The sequence below is a fragment of the Megalops cyprinoides genome, chromosome 22, assembly GCF_013368585.1.
Source record: "Megalops cyprinoides isolate fMegCyp1 chromosome 22, fMegCyp1.pri, whole genome shotgun sequence".
In the NCBI taxonomy this organism is placed as follows: domain Eukaryota; kingdom Metazoa; phylum Chordata; class Actinopteri; order Elopiformes; family Megalopidae; genus Megalops; species Megalops cyprinoides.
Genome location: NC_050604.1, coordinates 8867853 through 8893394, shown reverse-complemented (window position 1 = coordinate 8893394; position 25542 = coordinate 8867853). Strand labels below are relative to the sequence as shown.

Genomic DNA, 25542 nt, shown 5'->3' with positions numbered 1-25542 from the left:
CAAAACAAAAATTTTCAGATATTTTATATTTTTTGATGTTTTTTAAAACCTGTTAGGGTGTTAAGGTTCAGTTTGGAAGTAAACACCTCAGGAGATATCAGGAGCCCTGACATGGAGAAGGTGTCTCCAACGCGCCCGGCGTTTTTCTCTGTCACAAAGACTGTAGAAAACTGGCAGAATGATGTGGGTGAGCGTCAAAAAAAAAAGAAAAGAAAATCTTTTCTGACAGCAAACAGCTCTGCTCTGGTGCTTGTCGTCAGTTTTTTTTCTGGAGGCGTTTTTGGGGGGTAGGTTGCATGCTTTTGTCGTAAGCCGAGCAGGAGTGTGCTGAGACGGAAGGCGGAAGCTAGGCCAAGCGGTGAAGCGTCTTCGCCAGGCCACACTGTTTGTTGGGAATTCCAGCAAAAATTATCTGGCTGTTGTGCGCTGTTCTTGTGACCAGTGGAGTTTTGAGTTGGGCTGGGGGGGGATCCTCTTGGCAGGCCTGTTGTTGTTATTAATTGTGAAGTGGTAAAAAATAATAAGAAAATTAACCACCCCAGGAAAACAAAATCACATACCTGGGAGCGTGTTGAGAAAACGACTGTAATGATGCCAGGGGAGTGACGGAGGTCAAGCATTTTTGGGGGGGGTGGGGGGGGTAGAAGTCCCCCCACGATGAAGCTTACCTCCTGACAATGGAACCTCTCAGCCATGTCCTGTCAGCACCTCTAGGGGGCGATGAGGAGCAGCTGGAGGTCAGAGAAGTCAGTCAGGAGGTGCCTCCCCTGGCGCAAAGTGTTAAAACGCCTGTACTAAGTGTGCCATGCCAGTGTTGTGTGTTTTGACTCTCATGCAGTAGTATGAAGAACTATGTACTAGTGTCCACAGAGCTCGCTCTTAGGACCTCCGCCACTGTTTTTTATCCGAAAGCCAGAGAGAGCTGCCGTGGTGCCATCACTTATTTCCCATCCCAACAACCGCCGTGTCTGCATCTCTGCCGCGTTCACATTCAGGACCCCACCGCGTTTTACTCCGAGACCGCGCCGCCATTCGCTGCCCCGCCGTCCAGAGTGACCACTGTAGCCAAGTGCCATTCATTACTGAACTATCTCTCTGCGACTGATAACGCACAGCGACTGAGCCAATCGGAGTAAAAGCCCGCTTCTCATTGGTCAGGATGGGTGGGGAGGGGGTGGGGCGGTGCCAACGGTCCTTCATTCCAAGCACTTTATAGGGCATCTTCACTGGGATCTCTTTTTTTTGCACTGGAGAATCCGCAGGCTCTAGCAGACACCGACAACCTTGTTTTTTTTTGTTGTTTGATGAAAAAGAAAAGAAAAAAAAAAAGATAACTTATGTCCTACCATGGTCAATATTTCTTGTGTTTAATATTGTCTGTTTACATTTTAAGTATTAAATAAGGCTGTGAGTCTGTTACTTGTTATGTACTTATTTACAGAATAAAACTTGACAAATTTTCAACTACTGTGCCATTTTTTTATACATAAATATCTGGTTTTGTATTATTCCACATATCAGGATGACTGTGATATATCAGATCATGATGCAGCAACAGTAAAGGACACAGCATTGGCAAAGGGAGTGAAAAGATTCTCCTTTTCAGAAACGTCAAAAGCGACCACAAACTCAGACGCATGACCTTACACCAAGATCTGATCTTTCTGTGTTTTGCTGGTTCGGTGTACTTTATGCTAATAGCACATTGGCCTTAATAACCAGCATCACTAAATCAGATATGCCGAAACTATGACCCAAATTTGACTTGTAAACACCGCCCCCCCCCCCCCCCCCCCCCCCCCCGGCCCCATTTGGTCCCATTGAAGGCAAACATGCTGTTATGAATATTTTTTTCCATTTCCTTCCATTTCCTTCAACATCTCTCCCACCCAATGAAATCAAATATTCCAACAAAATACACCAATATCAACCTGCCTACTTCAGATATGTAGGGCAGCAAACAGCCCTTCAAGCTCTACTGGCATGCACTCTAAATGCCAGAGAGGATTGGCCCATAGTTAGCTCCCAGGGTGCATTTCACTTCTAATTGGCCCTCTTCACTGCTTATTGCCACCTGTTGAGAAACTAAACGGATTATCGACAGTCGAGTGGCTTTAACAGGACTCGCACCGCATTACAGTGAACAAACCAAACACGCTGATCCCTTTTAAAATGATTCTTTTATTTATTTCTCCATATATTAGTACCATCACACACCACTGTCACAAAGTGCAATAGCAGACGGCGTGCAGACTCGGTGAGCCCGGTCCAGCAGCTGCTCCACTGCAGCAGAGTAAGTCTACATCAGCTGCATGAAGTAAACAACATGAAAATTGTTCAAAGCCCGGTGTGGAATATCCACCTGCTTTGTGTTAGATCGGTCCTGCTCGTTAGAGTTCCTTATCGCGCTCGTAAACTGTTTTATTAATGCCCCTAAACCGTTATGCGGTAAACTTGTTCATTTCAACAGCAGTGTGCTGAAACCGAACAACTCTTATCTGACTCGACGGAGAAACAGAAACAGATTAGCACAGATTAATGATAAAAAAAAAACAAGACAGGAATAGAAGCTGACTTCTAGCACCTTACTGCATTGACAGCCAATGCTGATGACAGCGGGGACAAAAATATACAGCGTCACCATGAATGTGATGACGAGAAACGCGGAACGCTGTTCTGAGATCAGCAGCGTGAGATGTGAGCTCACCCTGATGTTCACCGCGGTTGTCACCGGACCCCATCACCATCTGTGGTTTACAATCACAATGCTCTATGTAGGGGGTTATTGGTCAATTTTTGTGAAATATGTCAATGACATATTTCACAAAAAGCTTTTCCCTATGACATCACTGAGGATGTGATTCACTGTGGTCCATAGTCGTTGACAAGAGCTAACTGCTCTGCTGTACAAAACTGCGCTCTCTCTATCTATTCTGAAAGAAATTAAGACATGATTCTAGACTTCCAAAGAAAGATTTTTGTTTAGCTGGTACATAAGTAATTAACTGAAATATCAAAAGAATGCAATAATCCCGGTGTGGCCATGCCAGACTGTAAAGGCATGCTGTCAGTCTGATTGACGGCTTCAGTGTGTCATTCTCCCCGTGGGCACAGGACTGATTCCTCATCACCGGAGCACGGTTACTTCAGAGGAGAGTAGGGGGTCGGCAACAGGAGCTTGCTCCTCTGGGACTGCAGGTACGTGACGCTCTCCCTCACTGTGAAAGAAGGTAGCGACAATGAGGAGCAGGTACCTACTTAGTGCCACGTTCACATTTTCAACGTAAACAGAATGAAGTTATGTGGGGAGAGTGACATCCTAAATTCTCTGGCCCGACATGTCTCATATGTCTGCCTTCTGGCGGTGGAGGTTTTAACTACTGGTTGTGAAGGAGCAAAAAGAGACTTGCCTTTTCCTAAGAAAACACCAGAGGGTGTTACAGGCATGCCAGAGAGGTGGGGCAGTTTAATTAAGCCTGAACTGAGGAGGAAGGCGCACAGATTTAAGAGGGCCGTGTGTTGTGTGACGGTTCAAGGAAATGTGCAGTGTGCAAGTTAGGGGCAGTGTGGAGTTTGTGTGTTAACAGGGTAGTATGCAGTGTGTTGGTTATTGGCAGTATGAAGTGTGCGGGTTAATAGCGTAGCATACAGTGTGTAGGTAGGTTAAGAGCAGTCTGCAATGTGTAGGCTAACAGGGTAGTATTCAGTGTGTGGGTTAACAAGGTGATGTGTAGTGTGTGGACTAATAGGACAGCATGCTGTGTGTGGGTTAATAGAGGAATGTGCAGTGTATGGTTTAGGGGCAGTATGCAGTGTGTGGGTTAGGGGGAGTGTACAGTGTGTGGGTTAGGAGCAGTGTGCGGGTTAGGAGGAGTGTACAGTGTGTGGGTTAGGGGTAGTGTGCAGTGTGTGGGTTAGGGGGAGTGTACAGTGTGTGGGTTAGGGGCAGTATGCAATGTGTGGGTTAGGGGCAGTACGCAGTATGTGGGTTAGGGGCAGTATGCAGTGTGTGGGTTAGGGTGGGTTAGGGGCAGTATGCAGTGTGTGGGTTAGGGGCAGTACGCAGTGTGTGGGTTAGGGACAGTATGCAGTGTGTGGGTTAGGGGCAGTATGCAGTGTGTGGGTTAGGGGCAGTACGCAGTGTGTGGGTTAGGGACAGTATGCAGTGTGTGGGTTAGGGGCAGTATGCAGTGTGTGGGTTAGGGGCAGTACGCAGTGTGTGGGTTAGGGGCAGTACGCAGTGTGTGGGTTGTTGGTGACAAGAAGTGAAGAGGATGGTGTTCTTTGCCTGCAGCCACCACCCTGGCGTCACCGTGGGCCTGGTGTCGGCTCGCTGCCCGTTGGTCGGGACTCTCATACCACCAGAGGACGTGCACTGATGCCAGAAACAGCAAAGGGAAGGAAACATTTTTACAAGGCAATTCACAAACATCTAAACCACCCTAACAAGATAGAAATGCAGGAAATTTAAGTAACATGCAAGTACTTAAGGTAATAGGATAAGTAAGACGAAATAATGACTTAATGCTAGGGGGAGCATGCGTAAATGCATGACACACAGTCACACACTGATAATATTTTTCATTTAACATTTCAACATATAGCAGCAAAATTTCTGTATTGAAATTACAAAAACAAAAAATACCCTGAAATTATTAAGTACTATTCGCTATATTTGAAAAGGGAGAAAGAAAAGGGACCCTACTGGGAGAAATTAAATCGCAATACCAAGCAACGGTATTTGGACAAACTAATAATGATAAATAACATAGATCCATATGACTTGGCAGCCCAAGACTGGATTACAGACCCCGATGCACTACCTCCACTCACATACCCGGCCGTTGTAAATTATCTCATTTTTGGACTGAGTGCATACATTTTGTGTGAGTTTAAAAGTTATAAATCCCTAGAAGCTCATGAAGTTTTGCAGTGGCTGGGTGCAAGATCTGCTAATTCACAAGCCGGCAAACTGCAAGAGCACAGTCATACTCGCAATGGTAAAGTGGCACTCCTCTTTTTGGCCCAATTATTAAACCAAATAAAATGAACAACTTTCAAAAACATTCAGCAATGTGATTGCTTTATTGAATCATAGGCAGTGGGTTTGATCAGTCGCATTATTAATAAAAAAGATTTGCTATAATCTTGGACCTCCTTCTTACTACCGCTACCCACGCCATCCGGCGTCGTCTCGTCACCTCCTCAACCTGCTTCCCTCCGTGTTTTTTCCACGTAGGAAAGGCGAAAAAACGTAATCCGTTGTCCAGTTTTCTCCCTGAACGATGGTGTGACCTACTATGGCAGTTCTTGATGCAGCAGCACTGACCTACCATGGCGACGTTTTTCAGAATCACGACAGAAAATCAAAACACAGCCTCCAGCTCACGAACAGAAAGGCAGCGGGATCCTCGCAAGATGGCGCGTAAACAAAATTCAACGCGGCGTGACGCCAACTTCGCATTCTCTACAGCTCCTGACTGAATCTCATCCATAAGGTTACTCTGCTCTTCATATTGCAGTAAGACCGCAAAAACACAGTCGTGCTCTCCCTGCTGGTCATACTGGGGAAGGGGAGTGAGGAGGGGAGGGTGACACACTCAGCAATAACACTCCGCTGTCCTCACCTCTGTTGAGCTGCCCAAACTCGCTGTGGAAGACCCCCACGAGGTGTGAGTATCCTGGCCTGGCGTGGGTGGTGACGGCTGCCTGGAAAGCATCCCCCCACACCGCTGGACCCCCCGGCTTCATCTGGAAAGTCGCCAACTCATACACACCTGGGCGAGCCGGGTCACAGTTAGCTCTTGAAACAGACAGTAAGAGGTGACTATTGTCTCTATTTTGTCTCAGTTGGTGTCCGACTAGACAAAGGCTGGGATCCTTTGAGCTCATAGCGCTTAAGAACTGCTCCACTCCACCTCTGTTAGACCCCACCTTCCCCATCACCTACAGGCAATATCAAAGGCAGCCTTGCTTACTACCTAAGCAAGCCACATCACACTACTATCACTGCACTCAGAGGCAATACCTGCATGCTCATTTCTACAAATTAAATATAGTTTATGTGTATATCCATATATCTAGTTTATATGTAGGATAATGTCATTCTAATCAGTAATCCATTAAAATTCATACCACAATTCTAATCAATAATCCATTCAGATACCACCCTTCCAACCAATTATTCATTCAAACTCATGACTGAGGTCATACATTGCAACACTGCCACCCCCATCCCACACACACACACACACACACGCACACACACACACACACACACACACTGCATTAAGGTCAGCTTCAAAAACTATTACATTTCTGGTGCAAAGGTCAGCATATTTTTTTCCAGTTTCACAGGCTGGGAAAGGAACAAAATGGCAGCTGTATGTTCACTAAAGAGTAACTGATAAACCAGAGTCTGCTCTTGCCATATATGGCGCCCAACCTTCTTTTGGAGGTTTCTCAATCTTGCACCAGGGCACCAGGTAGGTGACCTCATTGTCCTGTGAGGTCAACATGGGCATCGCCTTGGAGATGTACTGCTCGATCCACTGGGGGTCCTGAGCCAGGGCTGCCCGAACACCTGCCCGCTGGGCATAGCTGTCTGGGGGACACAGCACAGACAGAGGAAGTACACAGGATAAGCAGGTGAGGGGCCAGGAGTCACTCAGCTGCTACAGATAGGAATGGTATTTTTTCCCGTTCTTGCATGCTGTAGAGAAAAACTTCCTGTGTCTTAAACCATCAGTTTTTTCTATATTTATACATATAGTTCAGAGAAAAAAGCAGCTCCACAATTAAAGAAAGCATTTAATGTACTTTCATACTTTATATACTACATATGTAGACTGTACAATTTAATGCTATGTACGTAATATGTACAACCAAACAACTGCATATATAGCTACATATTGAGACTAATATTAAGAACATCATTGTAAATCTATTCTCAACAACATGTATTTTATTTGGAAAAAAGTACTTATTTCCCTGGTGTGCATTCTGAGATTTTACATCAGCAGTTAGCTCATATCTGTTTAAAAGTCTGTTCAAAACATTTAGAGGCAAAAGTTGGATGCTAGGTCAACTGGACAGATGATAGCTTAGATCCAGATGGGTCATTTTTTATTAAAACATCACTTAATCTGTTTTTCCCAAAACTGTCACCCTCCTACTTTTCCCAGGGATCACGTTGTTCTGCCAAGCAAGCACTCAAAGGGTACACAAACACCAGATTTCATTCACCGTGCTATATGACCTTCACCCTAATAAAGTGAAATTCAGCAGTCTGCCTTGACAAAAGGCCCTCAATAAATGTGTATGGCGATCACTTAGCAGATGTGTTGACCTCCATTTTGAATGAGTGGTAGTGAATACAGCCAAGCCTGTCTGAGAGCTGGGCCTTCTGGTATATTTACGCTAAACTGGGAAAGTAATTGTGTGGGTTGATTTTCAGCTCTGAAAAGGACTCCACTTTCATATGCACTGTTATGTGAAATTGGGTAACATTTGGAAATGAATAAAATGCATGCCTTTCCCTGGCTTAGCATGACTCATGGAGGAAGAATGTGCACTTGTGTGTCTCTCTCCTCACCGTACTTCCATATGTGGAAGACCTGGTTGAGGCCTCCGTACTCCACACTCCAGTAGCCCAGGAGCTCGGAATGTGCAGTGCGGAGGTGGATCTTCTCATTGGTCAGCTTCAAGAAGGCGGAGTTCTGCTCAGGCTTGATGTAGTACGTGCGAAACTCGTAGAACGTGGCATGCTGTTGCTGGGGTCCCGTGGAGATGGCTGCGCGCAGCTGGGAGGGAGAATAGAAAACCGAGTGAGGACGTGCTGCCATCTACTGGTGTGATTATTGTACTACAAATATCAGGTTATTCCAACAGAGCTCTTACGTGTATTGTACATTTTGCTTTACACATTTACCCTGATTTTATAAGTTTATCTCATTTTATCTTTCATTTGAACTATTCAGAAAAAATACAGGAACCAACAGAAAACTACTTGACTGTACTTCAATCAGTCATATTCTGTTGCATCTGTAAACCTACCATATCGAATCTGTTTAAAGAGTAGGAAAACTTGAGTCCATCACTGCACCTGCTAATCGCCCATACAAGTTAATGGTAAATCTATGGAGTATTTACTCTCCTGGAAAAACAACCCTGGACTGTGAGGCAATTTGACCCGTACTGACGAGTACTAATGAGTCCGATTGCACTTGTAAACCGTTGTATTCTGCGCGCCTGTTGGAAACCGCTGCAGTGATTAGCCGTGACATTTGCAGATAACATGTAACCTTTGAAAGCAGTTTGGCTTCAAAAAACCATTCACAATAAATAACAAGATTCCATTACTATCAAATCTCTAGAAACGTTTTTACAAAAGTATTGAAACGTTTAATAAAGTATTGATTACCAAGTAGCTGTCCCTACAGCTAGTTTTAAAATGCACGATGCCGAACTTTTCGATAAGGGATATGCAGTACATTGACTTGCAAATGACAATGAACTGGAGTTAACTTATAAAAGAACCAAGGGAACAAATCTGGGAACACCGTCAAATGCTGCAAGTGGCTGTAAAAAACGGAATTCCGAGTAAAGTTTGCAGAATACTGACAGGCTAGAAGAATAGCCCTGCTGTCAAAACAAGCTTGCGTGCTGAATCGGTTTACGTGCAGAGTCCCTCGTACCCGCGGGTGGGTATAACTTTAAAATATGCTAAATCAAACATGCAATTTCATAACATATCGGATCCACACTGTCAATAAAAGTGTCAATAAAAGTGTTGACAGTTTTGATTTACATTACTGGGAAGTAATGGCATTATTTAAAGTGATAAATTCGCAATCACATAACCTACCTCTATCGAGTCCTTCCTTAACTTAAAATGTTCACCGATACTGCAAGCTTTGCGAAATGTTTTCCTTAATGTTATCATCTTTGCAATAACGCAGCAAGACAGCTCGCTAATAACTTACTCATAGGTCTAAGAACGTGACTTGCCTTCAAAGCAGCCTACGGAAGCCGAGAGGATGGCACATTTCAAACTACGACGTTACTTTAACCGGTACCCACCAACGTTAATGTTTTAACTGGGCAATAATTGCCTATTTTAGAAATACACAAGCCAGTAACCTAACAGAGGTGTGAGTAGGAGTGGCAGCAACAATTTTAAGCTTGTGTTTGAGCGTAACCCATTAAAACTTTTTCCAATCAACGTAGCACCAGCATAACTTAAGTGAGAAACAAGGTTATTTTATGTTAACATTTAAATGATTTAATCAATCGTAAATGGCATGGCCTATGCAAATACCTTTCACATATAAGCTTGCTCCCTCGCTGTATGAAGAAACTAGAGCTACAGCTACAAAAAAAACCCCTGACAATTAGGTCCATGTCAACAACGATTTCAGTATGTCTAGCGTTTTTCTTTCGAACAATAAGAAACATATAGGTAGCTACACCTATCACCTTCAGCGACTATAGCACGTAGCCTATTCTTTTCTGTTATGAATTACGTATAGGTGATCTGAAACACCTCTAGATTTAGAAAACTTGAAAAAATTGGCCCTTGATTCAGGATAGCCTTCATCCCCCCCCCATTTACGTTTATCCAGAGCGACGTCCAACTTGTCCAATTTTTCCAACTGTAGTGGCAATTCTTTGCGTACCTGTGTGTGTGCGTGTGTGGAGGGGGGGGGTGTACAGATAGCATCATGAGTTAGGCTACATGGGAAAGTGCCTGATGCTTGTGTCTTGTGCCCACTTGGCTTGAATGAGAGAACAGCTAGACGACTGGTGTCCACACGCACCACTCCCCCTCCCCTGCGTTATATTAGTTAGACTATATGGCGACTGTATCCTTCGGCCGTTCGGTAAGTTCATCTCTGGCGATCAGTTCAGGAACAAAGGAGTTGCGGCGCCTACTAAGCTGGTCCGGCACGGTGCATTCAAAATAGCAGTGATTCCAGTGCAAATAACTCACCTTTCACTGACAACAGCACAAGTTCATCCCATGGCGAGGGATATACCTACTGCACATAAAGTGAAACAGCAAGGCCTCTATACCACGTAACAGATTACTTATGACTGTACATGCGCAACACACAAACCTACAGTTATCAAAGGTGAAGTCATAAAAAATCAAGGAAGGTACTGGGTGTTTCACTGGATATTTTATTATCGGGCGATGACGAACAGTCAGCTGTCGACGTTCCCACGTTCCACTTCAGCCACATAAACTCTGGCGGTGGGCTGCGACACAAACATCTGCGTTCTTCTCGACAACATGGTTTACAAAGCGTTGCTCGTGTGCATGCTCCTCGTCTTCACCGCAGGTAAGACTCTACTATGTCCGCGTACCTGCTGGTCATTCTGTGAGAAACCTCCTGTGCATAGGGTTGTTTTTCATCATTTGCACTGCAAAATGCTGCGATTGACGCCAATGCAACAATGTCGTACCGTGCCGTTAATTTTAACTGTTGTGAAAGTATCAAAAAATGTTAATCACTGTCAGGCCTGAGTTAAAACGTTCTTGTTACAGATGCGGAAGACAAATCCGGGCTGTATAGGAAGGTGAGTTGACCTTTTCTTTAACTTCTACGGACAAAAATGAACAGCACCTTTATCTAGTGTGATGTATAGGCAGTTGTACTTGACAAAAACGGCAAAAGCCACAACTCGTTCTGCCGTGATTAATCGAACTTTCACGTTGACACGTTGGGTGGATTCCCATACCACTTCCCCCTAGTACAAGTACCTATTCATGAGCGATTGTTATACCACTCCTAAAGGCAATGGAAGTCACCATGAAGAGCCTTCCTTTATTCGCCATAGCGTGTTTGCTTGGCAGACAGTCTAATCAAAACATACATAGTTTATACTTGTACATATATATGTACACAGTAGGATATTTACTTACGCAAATAAGGATTAGGTTGTTTGATTTAGGGGTATACAAAAAGCATCCCACCAGGAAATCAAACCTGTAATATCTGAGTTACAAGCCCACTTCCGACTCTCAGTCCTGTCTTTGCCCCTGTGTCACAGCCCACCTGTGGGGACATGAGCGAGGTGCAGGCGTGCCCCCTCAACTTCGCCCCGGTGTGCGGCACTGACGGCAACACGTACGCGAACGAGTGCGCGCTCTGTGTGCAGAGACTGTGAGTATTTCGGCTCTCCTCCCACGTTCTCGCAACGGAACCGCAAGAATGTCGCGAAAACCGTCGTGTTGTCCAAGATTGGGGAAACTGCTCCACCCTAGTTTCCACATAACGATGGTCATTTCTTTAATTCAGCAGTGAGTGCACACGCGGAGGTGTAAATTAGCTCAGCCTCACATGTGTCTCATGCACATTTATTCACACAAATGATAATTAAACAAAAGATAATATCTGAGGCAAAATTCACGCTACCTGTCTTTCAGCGTGCATACTAATGAAACGTGATCTGGCGTCACGGAGATGTCATGGTGCTCTGTTCATATTTCTTTTCACATTATTTATTCAATGACTCTCATTGAGTTATATTCGTGATCTGTAGTCCAATGAAAGTGTTCTGTTAGGAGCTGTTTCATTCAACACTTAAACATTTTCATGCAGCTGACTTAAAGCTAATCAAACACATCAATAACTGCGTCAGTTGACAATATTGACACTGAAATAACCATAAAATGACAATGATGACAATAAAATAATGAAGAGCTCCCTTTGATATTCTTGAAGTGACTGTTTACCCCTCTCCAGGGAGACCAAAACGGACATCCTGATCATGAAAGAGGACCACTGCTGAAGGAGGGGGGGAGAGGAGGTGACCTGACAGAGCGTCGATTTCACCTCACCCATTGTGTCCTCCACAGCAGCACTCCTGAATAAACATTACTTCAGCTTCTGATTACTGGCATTCTCATGTGGTTTTTACCCTGCAGATCCACACACACAATGGCACATAAAATGAGTCATTTTCCTTCCATCTTCTGTCAAATCAGAGATTGAAAGTACGGGTTAAGGCTCCAAATCACTGAGCCAGATACGGCGAGGTCAAAGGACTGCAGGAGCCTCAGGGAACATTAACATCATTGTATCATTCAGGATGGATGTGTTGCACCTGCGCAACCTATCATTATTTGTCCTCCCACAGAGCCTGCATAAGAAAACTAAATTAACTCAGGGGAAATGTGTGCTAAAATTACTTCATGCCTTTCATTTTTGAGTTACATTACATTACGTCATTCAGCAGACGCTCCTACCCAGAGCGACTTCCAAATAAGTGCATCATTCTGCTAAGAGTAGTTATCGAGAAGTATTACAAGAGGTCAGTAAGATACTGAGTTAAGTGCTAAACTAGTTTAGAGTGTTTTTTATAGAAAATATGGATATATAGAGAGGAAGGTAGAGATATAGCTTGAAAAGATGAGTTTTCAGCTTTCTCTTGAAGGCACCCAGGGAATCTGTTGTACGAATCTCAGCAGGAAGCTCATTCCACCAGTGTGGAGCAAGTACTGAGAAGAGGGGGGTCCAAGAGATCCTGCCCTTGTATTTCAGGACACAGAGGCGACCCGAGGTAGCAGAGCACAGCACTCTTACTGGCTTGTAGGCCTTGATCATGTCCTGTATGTATCGAGGGGCTGATCCACTAAGTCCCTTAAAGGTTAGTAACAAGGTAACTTGATCCTTGCTGCAACTGGTAGCCAGTGGAGGGACTCAAAGAGAGGTATCACATGGGCCTGCTTGGGGAGGTTGAACCCTGGGCTGCCTTGTTCTGGATAAGCTGCAGCGGTCAGATGGCATATGCCAGGAGGGCAGCAAGCAGGGAGTTGAAGTAGTCCAGACGTGACAGGATAAGAGTGCACAATCTGCAGATCCTGGTTGTGGCTGCATTATGCTCTTTGTTATGAACTCTGTGAACTTGTGAACTTGTCTGATCTTCAGACAATGGGCGATGGAAGGGCCTGTTGAAATGAGTGTAACTACAGAACTGTTGTGCAAATTGCTTTGATTTACTGCCTGGCTTGAAACCTAAGTGGTACCCGCCATGGCCCCTAGACATGGCATTGGTCCCCCACGTTTCCCTCAGGGTCAGGGATTCACAAAGAGTCTTCAGGATTGTACATTTAGCCTCTTGGCAAGCTGGGTCCTGTCATCTGTTCACCTCCAACCACCCTGGTATTGTACAATGTTTGGCCAGGTTGTCTTGTTGAGAGAAATCTGCTTGATGTATTAGACCCTTTAGCCAAACTGTGGTACAGTTAATCTTTTCTGCAGATTGTGGTTTTAGCATCTATCACAACATCTTGGGTTTTTAAGATCACAAGGGTTTGCATTTAAGACTGCATTTAAGTTTTTTTGAGGCATACATTTTTATAACAAACATTACATGTAAATACTAATACAAATGTGTTCCTCTTTTAGATGTTCTGCTAAAAGAGATCCCTCAGTCTGAATACTCACACAATATCAGAAATAGTTTGGTTTACAGCATGCCTGAACTATTACTCATCAAGGGGAGTTATTTTACAAAGCAGAATCTTAGATTTACCATGACAGGCAAAAGGAGGTAGATTCAAAGAGCTTCATTTGTCATCTGCATGGCTTTATGTGATGTAATGACACAGTGGCACCATGGCAAGCCACAAATGCAGCAAGTAGGACAAAGAACAAACCAAATTAAGGAAGGGGGCAGGACAGATGGGGAATGTTAAGATAAAAGATATTTGACAGGTAGGGGATATGCCCATTTAGAGCTGGCCACAATCAGCAATGGAGATCTACCAGAGCTGCCGAAAGACACCACTGGGGAAAATCTCATCCCAGCATGCACCAGTGAGGAGAGCTAGCCAGTCTCAGCTCACTGTTATTAACACCTGGCTGACTGCACACAAGGGGAAATCCATTCTCAAATCAGAACCATAATGCAAAATATAACCATAAATAGGAATGGGTACTGGGCAAAAGGCGCATAAACAAGGAAGATAATGTATAAGACTGAACACTGTTTTAGGGGGAGTGCTCTAGAAGTGCTAGTCTTGTGTGCTTTCTCCTGTTCATCCGAACCACTCTTTGCAAACAGCACACACAAAGCATTCTGTCATTAAACCACAAGCTGTGTGAAAATGTAAATGTAAATGAAACAGCTCCTCCCTCTGAAGAAAAGGTTCAGTCCCTAAAGCGGGTTTAACTGATGCAGCAAAAATGGATGTGAAGATTGTGCGTTTCTTTTTGGCTAGACAAGTTGCAACATACTAGATGAAAAATTCATTAATGCATACTTAAACCTCATCACCTTACTGCATGGTGTACGTGTCTCGTAAACTTGGCACCGCAAGATGGCGCTGTAGCTTGCGATGATTCTTCAAGCTTTGACTGCTCTGTGTTTCATTATTTTCCTTCCCCGGAACAACTGTCTGCGACGGAATAAGATAACCTTACCCAAACCATGACGGACTGCTTTAAAGATAAAGTTGGTGAGGTTTTGTTACCAGGAGATGTCTTTTCATTTGAAAGTAAACCTGAAAAACTTATATGCGGACCTGGACTACGCAGAAATGGAGACGAAATCCTCGTTTGCAAAAGCGGCATCTTGCGTCACAAACAACCAAACATGTACTGGATTGACTCCCAGCAAAGACGGGTAATGTAGCTAGTTAGATAAATGACACTTTAGAAAATTTCACTTCTTTTCTTTGTCCCACTGTACGTGATCAAGGGAATAAAATATCAAACACGTTTGAAATTTGATGTAAGTAACTCTCTACCTGCCTAATTAGCGAACTAGTCATCACCACGTGTATCACGAAGCTAGCCAAGCCGGCTAGCGTATCGCGACTCTTGCTAGTTATCTAGTTAAAGCTGGTTACATCAATTCCGCTCTTCAGTAGCTAGTCTAGCTAGATAATTATCAATTTAGTGCCAATTGCTTGTTATAGTGTATGTGAGCACCGTAGTTTTTTTTATTGCTTTCCTCGTTCTTGATCAGATCCGTTCGCTGCCAACTAGCTGAACTGGCTTGTATTTTACTGTATACTAAGCTAAGTAGCATCCAATGCACTTAAGTTTTTCCATTTAGCACCGAAAACGGAACACAGCGGTGACGCTGGCAGCCTACATTTATAGGACAGAGACGCATGACTGGTAGCTAATACGGTTTGTAGCAATGCTTCTTCTTTACGCCAGAGGTCATTGTAAACCGAGGTTTGTCTCTCCGTTTTAGTATGTTCCGGCCAAGGGGGAGAGTGTGATTGGCATCGTCACTGCCAAGTCTGGGGATGTTTTCAAGGTAGACGTTGGAGGCAGCGAATTGGCCTCCTTAACTTACCTGGCCTTCGAGGGGGCGACCAAACGGAACAGGCCGAATGTGCAGGTGAGTAGAGGCGGATATGAAGTGGGGAGCTTTTGTACTGCCGGTAATGCAACCGCACTGAAATAAGTTGCCGGGTTTTTTTGCCTTCTTCCCTTTATGCAACCCAGCGCCAAAAGTGCATTAGGATTGTCTGACAGCTACAACTTCTGCATTCAGTCAGGCGAGACGATGCATCAACAGCCACGAATAATTTAAACGTTACCTCGCATACGCTCATATGAATGGCTCACACACATATAAAACCCTCTCACATTCATATGTACACACACGAAGCCCTTGTTTGTATACCCGTGATGTTGACTTGCACATACCTTATATATATAAAATGTGAGAAATTCTTGCACGCACAGATGTGGAATACACTTCATATGAGTGTGTGCGAGGCATTTCACATACATGCGTGACAGACACGCTGGTGGCTCGGAACTGTATTAAGGACAAGTGGGGTTTTTGCTGTTCATGTCGAGATTAAAGCCAAATTATTAAAAAAGGCAAAATAATATTTAGGGGGAAAAGTTCAAAGTTTGAAGATTCTCGTATTTGTTGTGCTCAGATGCAGGGCCTTATCCTGTGCTGTGGGTGACTGGTCACTGTTGTCAAATGGCACAGCTGGCGTTGACCCCAGTCTGTACAGCTCAGCTTGCATTCAAAGTGAACACCTTAATCATTCCAGGCCAAGTTCATTCTAGCAGCCGTCAGTTCTTTCTAACTGTGTGTCAGTCACTTGCATAGCACTGTTTTATTGCATGTTCTGATGCAGAGGCTGGTTTAATCTGGCTGGCAGAGGTATTATAATTTACAGTATTAATTTACAGTTACAGAACAGGTGCAGTTGTATGGAATTATCTGTGTATCATTTGGATGGGCTAACAGAGGGAAACGGAGGTTTAGGTGACCTATCCAGCTAATGTAGGGATCAGAGAAACGGCCGTGCAGAGCTGATGGTTGTGAGTATTGACAGGGCGCGGGTGTGCTGTGATTGGGCAGGTGGGGGACCTGGTGTACGCCCAGTTCATCATTGCCAATAAGGACATGGAGCCAGAGCTGGTGTGCATCGACAGCTGTGGGCGGGCCAACGGCATGGGCGTGTTCGGCGCGGGGGGGCTGCTCTTCAAGGTGTCTCTCGGGCTGGTGCGCAGGTAAGGGCGGGGGGGTTCGGATGGGTGCGCTTAGCGTGCCAGGCAAGGGGTGAGTCGGTGCATGACGACTTCTACCGTCCCAGCCAGCTTGCATACCATGAGCGGCCGTCACCATGAAAACACTGTGTGCTGTGTGCCTCACAGTTCTCATGTAACAAATACCTCCCATGGGAAATTGGAATTAATTGTTGGAAAAGGGTTAACAGTATTGGAAAACAAACCCTGGGGAAAGCGCTTAGTCAGGTGTACCATGTACTTTCCAAGTAAGTGGCTCTTTAGAGGCAGATTCCATATAAGCCTTTGCCCTGTGTTTTATTGTCTCATAGAACCAGTCACGGTTCCTTTTATATATCCCTGATATATCTTTACTTGCACAACATTTCTTTTCTTTGTAATTTCTTTATCTCTCTTTATAACCACACTATCCATAGTCTTTATCTGTCCAACTTCCTCTCCTCATGAATGCCATTTGTTTTGCCTGTTACCAAGGAGTTGTGGATGCCTCATGTAAATCCCTGGCCACACCCTTTCTTGTTTTGTCCCCCTGGTCAGGCAGACTGCCAGCTGTGATGGCTATGTTCCCTGTCCCTAGCGTCAGGCTAAGTAACTCTCCAAGGCCATGAAGGCCTAGAGCCATCATTTGGTCAACATAAGATAAGTTAGTCAGGAAGGCTGGGGGAGCTCAGGAAATAAAAGTACTCCTCTGGAGTCAGTAATTCAGTAAGTCAGTGCTTCGCCATCACATGTTCCATGAGCTTGAATGTATTTGGTTAGCTGTGGTTCCTGGAGGTTGTGTTGCTGCCTGGAAAGTCCCCAGAACATTTGGAAGGAAGTTGTGCTAGACCATGTCAAACAATGGCAGCGCTTAAGTAGGTTGCTGTCCGAGTTTGATGTCCCTTTTCTATTTGAAAGGAAACCAAGTACATTGAACACTGATCAGGCAGTGTGGTTGTTCGTTTGTCCTTTTGACTTTTGGTACGAAAATGCAACAGACCTAATGTAGTTACACCGGAAGCAGACTGATGACCTGTTTAGGAGGTCAGCACCAGTAATGCTAGTAGCCTGAGCTGACACGGTTAGCCCCTCTCAGGCTTGACAAAAAAAATTGTGTAAAACCAGGGCCTTGAACCAAGGGAGTCAGCCTTGTTCTAGCTCAGCAGATGGAATTGCGAGTCACGTGACCTGAGTGAGAACACCCACCTTAGCTTCGCAGTTCCCGCCTGTAGCGAAAGGTGAGAGCAGTCATCCCACCTGGCCTCGAACCCGGGTCTACGGGGTACCAACCATGCGACTTTGACCGCGACGCCAAAGAGCCAGGCTCGTTGGTATGGCAGTCAGAGGGCATACTCAACCATTTGCTGTATGCGTGCTCTAACTGACCTTCCCTGTCCCCCCCCCCTTGCAGGCTGCTTGCTCCTCAGAGCGAGATCGTGAAGGACCTGGAGAAGATGTTCCCCTTCGAGATGGCGGCGGGGCTGAACGGGCGCGTGTGGGTGAAGGCGTCGAGCACGCAGCGCGCGCTGACCGTCGCCAACCTGCTGGAGAGCTGCGAGAACATGACGGCTCAGCAGCGCCGTGCGCTCTTCCGCCGCGTGTCCGACAGCGCCTCCTGATGGACCACCCCCTGCGCAGCGTGACCTCCCAACCCCCCAAACACCCCCCCCCCCCCCAGAGCCCGTTGGTGGGACCCAGCCCTGTGCGGTTGTAAACATGCAAACATGCACACAGGCCTTCCTGCTAACACGTCACAAACGTCGTGAGAACGTTGGCTGTTAGCTGGGCTACTGCCAATACCGTCCGCATTTGATGGTATGGGCATAAGAGCAGTCCACTATTAATTTGTTTCTCTGACATTAATGAAACAAACAGATGTCAAACATCGGTGACAAGATAAATGATTAGTACAGACTTCATTGGGTTACTGGGCAGAAAGAACACACACATTGTTTTGTAGGTCTTGGAAAGTTTGTTTTGTTTGTAATTGAAGATGTATGTTTATACTTGTACAAATATAGATGACCTTTTCAATTTGTATGGCATAACTGGTTCTTAACCAAGTGAAACACACCAACACCCAACGTACTACGTACTACATAATGTAGCAGCAGCACCGTATGGACAAAGCATTTGGGTTGGTCTTTCATGACTGGAAAACTGGTAAATATGAATGTCTTGCTGTGTAGAAATATACTTGTTCATTGAGGAAATGACAGTTTAAACCGAGGATCCTTGCATCATGTTTTTGCTTGTATGTATGAATGTGTGTATGGCTTTGACCCATGTTTTACAACCCAGACTTTGCAGGAACTAAAGGCAAGAGTATCCAAATGGTGAACGACTACAGTGGAAAGCAATCCCTGGCTTCGGTGCCGGGGTGACCTTGTGTAACTCATGAAGTTCCTGTGTTTTCTGGCTGCCGCTGATCGCTGATCAGTGATCTGTGAATGAACCACACCTCATGTGATGTGCGTGCTGAACATGGAACAGAAGGGATTACTTTGCAAGGCAAAGTCTGCATGGACGACTGAATATTTGCTTTTGGGTTTCGTACGCATAATTTCCAACCTGTTTGGTCTCGATGCCATACACCCTCCCTCTCCAAGAATCCGCTCTGAATGTGGGCCAAGGTTCCATTGTACGACACTTTACTCATGCTACTGAAACCACAAAGAAGCATTTTGGAGGAAAAGCTTGTACAAATACAATGCAGCTGTATCTGCAGGTCATACACAGTGCATTCATTGTGAAATCGTGGATGTTTGAGGAAAGGTCGTTTGTTGACTAAAGAAAAGTTGACCGATTTCCTCCTTGATTAAAAAAAGCAAGCTGAGTACAGTAGTGGTCAGACTAACCCGACTTTCCAATTTCTTTACTGCTTTGATAATCGCTGGCCCCCTTTTGGCAAACTGGAGTATTGCACTACTACTGTATTAGAATTACATGAGCATGCCTCATACTAGCGAAGTATACTCTGTGCATTCAGATCGCATTCTAACCAACATCTCAGATGGGCTGCATCAGAATCTGAACTGGGCTGAAATTTTCCCCTGGGCCACATGCTCCCGGCATGTAGATTAAAAGGTAATCAAAATAAGACCACTGTGGAGCAATTTGTAAAATCCCGGCAATGTTTCTTTACTCGGCGTTGTGTTAAACCTGTTTTCCATAACTCGTTTGATGAGTTTCACATATTCTAGCAACTTTAAACTGAACAGGAAAAGCCCTATAGACAAATTTATTATCAGTGACTGGTAGGCTAATCTCTGCTCTGCGGTTCTCAGAGAGTTTTCTCCCCAGCAGCACAGATCTGGAAAATGTCGTCCGGGATGCTCTGGAAGAGAACCAAACAGAGAAATGTGCAGAGTATGCATCTGAATACAGGGGTACTGAGTAATGACACTGAAGGAGAGGTGGCAACTGGCAATTTGGAAATAACCGATTTATTAAATCACAATCTGCCCCAAAGCCCTCAATAGCTCCGGACCAATGCTACAAAGTGTCCAAACAGTGCTTTATAAAAAACGTATATACCTGTAAAGTTTTGTCTATGTAGTGACTTCACATCTGTTTCAGTGCTTTCACGATGAGAGGACTTGCCAGCGAAATGATGCCAAGCAATGCTATCATTCTCCGTCACTGAAGGGTTGCACTGTAAAGAAACGATGGCGGTTCAAAGAGCAGTTTTCTGAGATTTTAAGTACAGCTGCTCCTGTCAGTTTACACTTTGAAACGGGCACAGAAACACTTTTGAAAGAGGGCCTATTGTATTTCAGTATTTCAGCGTGCTTCAGAATCACTTTCTTAAGCTCTTGGGTTGTAACTCTGGGGCCTGACCAGGACATAATGTCATAGAGGACTGTACTGACTGAACAGAAAAGGCTCTACAGACAAATTGGTAATTAGCGACTGGTAAGCTAATGGGGAGCCATAAAACGCTACAGCACAAACCCTCTCATGTGACTTTCCTGCCCTCCCCCGCCCCCCCCCTAAAAAAAGAATGCTGGTGTGAAAAACTCCCCTCTTCCTCTGACCCCTCAGTGCGGTCAGCTGATCTGACCACTTCCTACTCATCGTTTTCTCTTAGGACACCTATTGAAACTGAGGGGGCAGTTTCACCCGTAACTGGGTTCAGGCTAATTTGCTGTCACAGTGGGGTGTCGGTCAGGACACAGGAGTCAGGTTCCGGGTTCAGATGTTTATTGAGGATTTTCGGGGAGTGGGTGTGGAATGTGTGGATGTGTTTGTGAGAGTTGCATGTGTTGTGAGTGTGTGTGGTTTCTCAGGCACAGACGCACACAACAACAACACATCTCTTGGTCCCCAAGGGCTTGGTCTCCCCAGTAGTTCACCTCACAGGTATTAGGGCAGTACTGAGGTGGGGGAGGTCACTACTACTTTATATCGTCCCGTATCCTTGGCCCTGTTGAGGTTCTTATTGGTGGCCGAAGGATACAGACAGTTCAGAGGGCAAATGGTGACCTGCGGGCCGTCCTTGGGGGTACGCCTGTGCCTCGGGTTACCTGTGGGGGTCCTGCTGATAAGGGGAGCAGCAGGACTGGTTTAGGCAGGTTTCAACTGGGTTTTAAACAAAGTGCCTGTGAGAGGTGGGGATGGTGCACAAACAAAGACAGGGACAAAGACAGAAACATGTGGCCCTTTTCTACACCTATCCTTCCTTCCTATAACCACACAACACAGTCACACAGGTATTGGCAGGGGTAAGCATTCTAACAACTTGTGTCAAGAGTGTGGATACTGGGTGAGGTACACAGACGCAGTCACACCCACATACACAATAGCAATTGCCATGATACAAGCAATCCAACTAGATGTGAATCACTCAGGTCTCAGCTTCCAATGAATGGCCGGTACTCATTGATCTTTTTCAAACCCTCCCCATTGTCTTTGAGACACTACAGGTGGAGAGCACCTCCAATCTGAACCTTGACCAGTTAACCCTAGTTTAATTGCATCCCCAATGACTTTACTCAAAAAATATCAAACTGAACCAGGGTAAGCACCAACAGTAAATCACAACTATACGATTCAATTTGTGTCCATGTTTTCAGAGAAACAAGTTCCCCTTGAAAGCTCTGATTTGTTATGCAAACGTAATGTTCTCAGCAAAAAGTCAGAACCTGCCAAAGCCCACATTGGCGCACATCGAATTCTCTGGCTTTGTAAGACATTTTCTTTACTGTTTCTTGTCAATATGGGAACTGTCAATGTCAATACAACTTATCATGACAAGCATTTGCCTCCTCCCCCTTTATGAGTATTCGGACTGAAATGATTATGAGTCTCTATGTTCCCTGGCCGAAGTTCGCCTGCAACAGGTAAATTTACGATAGACACATTTGTCATGCTCCACCATGTGTCTTGTGCTTGTCACATGGTGCCTTGTCACACAGCTGGTTCTGTAGATGAGTCCATGACAACTGAGTGCCCTGGTACAGTAGAGGTCGCTAGGCAACGTGGCAAAAACCCAAACCAAGCTGGAGGAGAGGTCTTTCAAACAGAAGTATACTGGGCGTGGTGTGGAGGGCACCACTGTCTTATAGAATGCATGTTTTACAAAAAAAAAGACAGAAATCAGCCCTCTGTGTGGAAGATGGAAAAGGGACAGAGCAATACTTCCTTGCTGTGGAAAAAAGAATCGGAACAGAAAAATAACAGAAATCATGAGTTTATCATGTCTTGACTTTTCTCTTTCCATCTCTGCACTTGGTACCTGTTAAAGACAATCATGGGGTCTGGTAGCTTTTGAAAAAGATTATGCAGTCTGACAGCTGGTGAATGCAATCATGCATGCTGAGGGGTCTTCCAGAAGCACTTCACAAAAAGCGTGTTGTATGATTAAAAACAGCAGTGGGGCAGAATGCTGAGCTAGATTTCACTCAAATGAACACCTTTTTAAACAGGCACAAATGAGGACAGACCCATCTTCTCAGGTGTCGCAGATGAGAAGGGCCATCAGTTCAAGTACTGTCACATTGGCTGCATCCAAATGCTCATACTGCCATACTATATAGTACACAAAAAGCAGTACGTAACAATCCATAGGGTGTCCAAATACTCATTAGGCATTTAATAATAGTCGAACGGTACCCGGATGACCTACTACATCCGAAGTATGCAAACGTACTACACTACGCTATCCCATAAGTCAGCTGGAGCCCGAATAACTGAAGAAGAAGAATTCCCCGGGGAAAAGAGAAAGAAGACGGTGGTGTAGTCAACTTGGTTAAGCTAACAAATCAATTGGCTTGTTACGTAACGTTAGCTTTTCGTTTTACCTCAGGTTGACAGTCAGCTAAGTAAAGCAGACTGAAGCATGTAAACATGTAAACATCAGAGGTCAAAGGACAATTAAGACGGTGGCGGAGTACGTCCAAATTACTACTCGCTTGCATACTCATAGAACGTACTACAGTAATGGTCGGATAGTATGTTCTTAACCAAAGTTAGTGCATACTGAGTATTCAATTGCAGCCATTCTCTTCCTTTTGTCTGTTCTGAATCTTACCCAGGGTTCCATTCTGTAGGCCACCCCAGCTTGTGGAATTTGAATAATGCCTGCAAAACACGTATATGAGATGTACAGCTTTTGAACTTCCTTAGGCATTCTCGTCTGAAACATCCTCTTCATTTATATGCAGTTTAAGAAATCAACCAACAGCATGTAACAGTAATGTAAAGGCTTTGTTTTTTGCCCACCTGACAAACTGGATGTGAGTGTGACTGCAACTGACTTGGACCCTCTCCTGGTGATCTTTGGATGGTTTAAGGAGTCCTGACACAAGCACAACATTTTTTCATTGTTCTACAGACCATTTTTCCAGGCACTCTCATATCCCACAGTTGAAGGTTAAAAAAAGAGCACACAGGGTGCGCCTTTGCACCACGTGATCCAGACAGTGTTTATGAGATCAAATGGAAAAAACCCAAACAAATGATGCCAGTTTGTTCTCTCTCTCCTCTCTCTCTACTGTGGTCTTAGATAAAGTAGGTTCTGCCTTATTGGCAGGGTGTGTATTTATACAAAAAGCCATCTTTCATTGAGACATACCGAGAAATATTTCTTGGAAACCCCAGTTGTGGAAATGTTGAATTCATCTTCAGAAAGACTTGCATCAAGTAGGGGAGAAAATGGATACGGGCAGGCATGATGTAGTTTAGCTGTGAGAACGAAATATGCAAGAATAAATGTGGGAATAATTCATATTTATAATTTATAATAACTGAATAGTTTTTTTACAGGATCCCAAAATTTGAAACTGCTGAACAGGAAGACGAGGAAGGAGCCATGGAGCCATGGGCTTTGCTTTATAAAGTGAGGTGAGAGTTGCTGACTGCTCAGTGTTGAAGCATGGTTTCCTCTCAGGTTGGCTTCTTTTGAGTACCCACCAAAACAAGGGGGACTACCTCATAAATTTCACTTACACCAAAACAGGACTGATGGGAAATTTTGCAGTTTCCTTTGGCATATGTTCCACTGTCACTGAATCACTGGGATGAATCATCATAGTCAAATTCTGCTGCAACCACAAGCACTTGCAAACAGAACTGGATTGTTTGCCTTTTGTGTCTTTCGAGAGAATGCTGCTTAGCATGTTGTGCATTATTGGTGAATTAAAAACCAGCCTTTCCTGAGATTAAGTTGGCATTTGGTGAACACCATGGCAGAATCATTCGCATCTCAGACCTAGGTTGGAAACAGTGTAGCCCGACTTACTGTACTATTTTCATGAAACGGGCACCCTGTGATCCTCTCATAGCGGGCACAATGTTTCCTTTACAGTCCATGTACTCTGTGAACCTGGATGGTTCTCATGGGAACCTGGGCCACAAAAGCATTGCGTCGCCATCCGCGAGCACAGAGCCAGAGTAAATACGGGCTGGAAGGAATTAGCGTTGACTTAACGATTTAATGGCAGAGCACTCTGAATTACATTGCTGCCTCTGCTCCAAAAGCCAAGGTTTCTGCTAAATACATCCACACACACATACACACACACAAGTGGGATTCAAGTGCACTCTTCACTGGCCTTAACTAGGGGATGCTGCCTAAAAACATGTATGCAAAGGAATCCTGGGATGCTCTGTGAGAAATTAAAACTGAGGGAAAATTGGTTGGATATGCCAAGCATTTATTATCCTGCCATTGTGAAGCCAACACACTGTGTGTGCTGTGTAGGTCCAACCAAGCACTTACCCTGAAGTTCATTTACAAGTGCTCTTGAACCTCTTAGCAAAAAAAAGCTTATCTACAGAATTGCAAGCCCTTCCATGCTTCTGTTTGCTTACTGTTACTGAGGATGCTGGGTGGGTGGGCGGCTTGGCTTGCAGCGGGATCACTGCATTTTGAACCTGGGCCCTAATCACTCCTGCTTACCACCCAAATCCTCACCACGCCCCCCCCCCCATCCCCTCCCCTGCCCACATGAGCAGACATTTATAGGAGACAGAGGCCCTTTCCATTGACGTCTGTCACAGCAGAGCAATAGCAGTTGCCTATGGTTTGGCCCATCCTTTTACCCTGTGGCTCTGCTATTCTTAACAAGGTCTACATCCTCCTCCACCTCCACCCCACCGCCTCAAGCCTCCATCCTCAAGGCTCTTCTAACCCACACGCTGATGTCTCTGTGTACCCCACAAACCTCTCGCCTCGCTCTCACAATAAATCAACAAACGGCGCCTTCGTAAGGCCGCACACACAACGCGCTTCCATTCCCACGGCTTGGCCACTGGGCCGACGGGGGCTGGAACCCATTAGCGGCTGTAAAACTGAGGGAGGGCAGCTGAGGAGGCGGGGCATGCCTCACAGTCAGTCTGTGCAAGAGAGCAGTGCTGGCTGGGACCCCCGAGTGGAGTGATGCTCTGCCCAGAGACTCATCATCTGTACCAGCAGGCCCTAACCTCTTATACATTATCTTCAAACAGAGCTCCCTTCCTTTACACATTCATGTACACTTACTTACACAGCTTACAGTGTTAACATGTTTTACAGGCATTTACAAAGCTGGGTGTTTACTGAGGT

The 25542-nt window shown here is 45.0% G+C and overlaps 3 protein-coding genes across 3 annotated transcripts; 2 read left to right on the top strand and 1 right to left on the bottom strand.

Annotated features, from left to right (window-relative positions):
• Positions 1 to 2167: 2167 nt before the first annotated feature.
• Positions 2168 to 9071, bottom strand: LOC118769708 (protein NipSnap homolog 3A-like). Its single transcript, XM_036516983.1, has 6 exons — positions 8867 to 9071; positions 7595 to 7802; positions 6446 to 6604; positions 5628 to 5777; positions 4289 to 4375; positions 2168 to 3218 (listed from the first exon to the last, which is right to left on the bottom strand). Exons 1-6 carry the CDS (start codon positions 8942 to 8944, stop codon positions 3142 to 3144), a joined length of 759 nt encoding a protein of 252 aa, XP_036372876.1. The 5' UTR covers positions 8945 to 9071; the 3' UTR covers positions 2168 to 3141.
• Positions 9072 to 10281: 1210 nt separating this feature from the next.
• Positions 10282 to 11796, top strand: LOC118769709 (probable pancreatic secretory proteinase inhibitor). Its single transcript, XM_036516984.1, has 4 exons — positions 10282 to 10343; positions 10550 to 10581; positions 11056 to 11168; positions 11751 to 11796. Exons 1-4 carry the CDS (start codon positions 10295 to 10297, stop codon positions 11794 to 11796), a joined length of 240 nt encoding a protein of 79 aa, XP_036372877.1. The 5' UTR covers positions 10282 to 10294.
• A 2607-nt stretch (positions 11797 to 14403) lies between these two features.
• On the top strand, positions 14404 to 18163 carry LOC118769910 (exosome complex component RRP40-like). Its single transcript, XM_036517306.1, has 4 exons — positions 14404 to 14634; positions 15214 to 15363; positions 16351 to 16502; positions 17908 to 18163. The coding sequence occupies exons 1-4, from the start codon at positions 14440 to 14442 to the stop codon at positions 18113 to 18115; spliced, it is 705 nt and encodes a 234-aa protein (XP_036373199.1). The 5' UTR covers positions 14404 to 14439; the 3' UTR covers positions 18116 to 18163.
• Positions 18164 to 25542: the final 7379 nt, after the last annotated feature.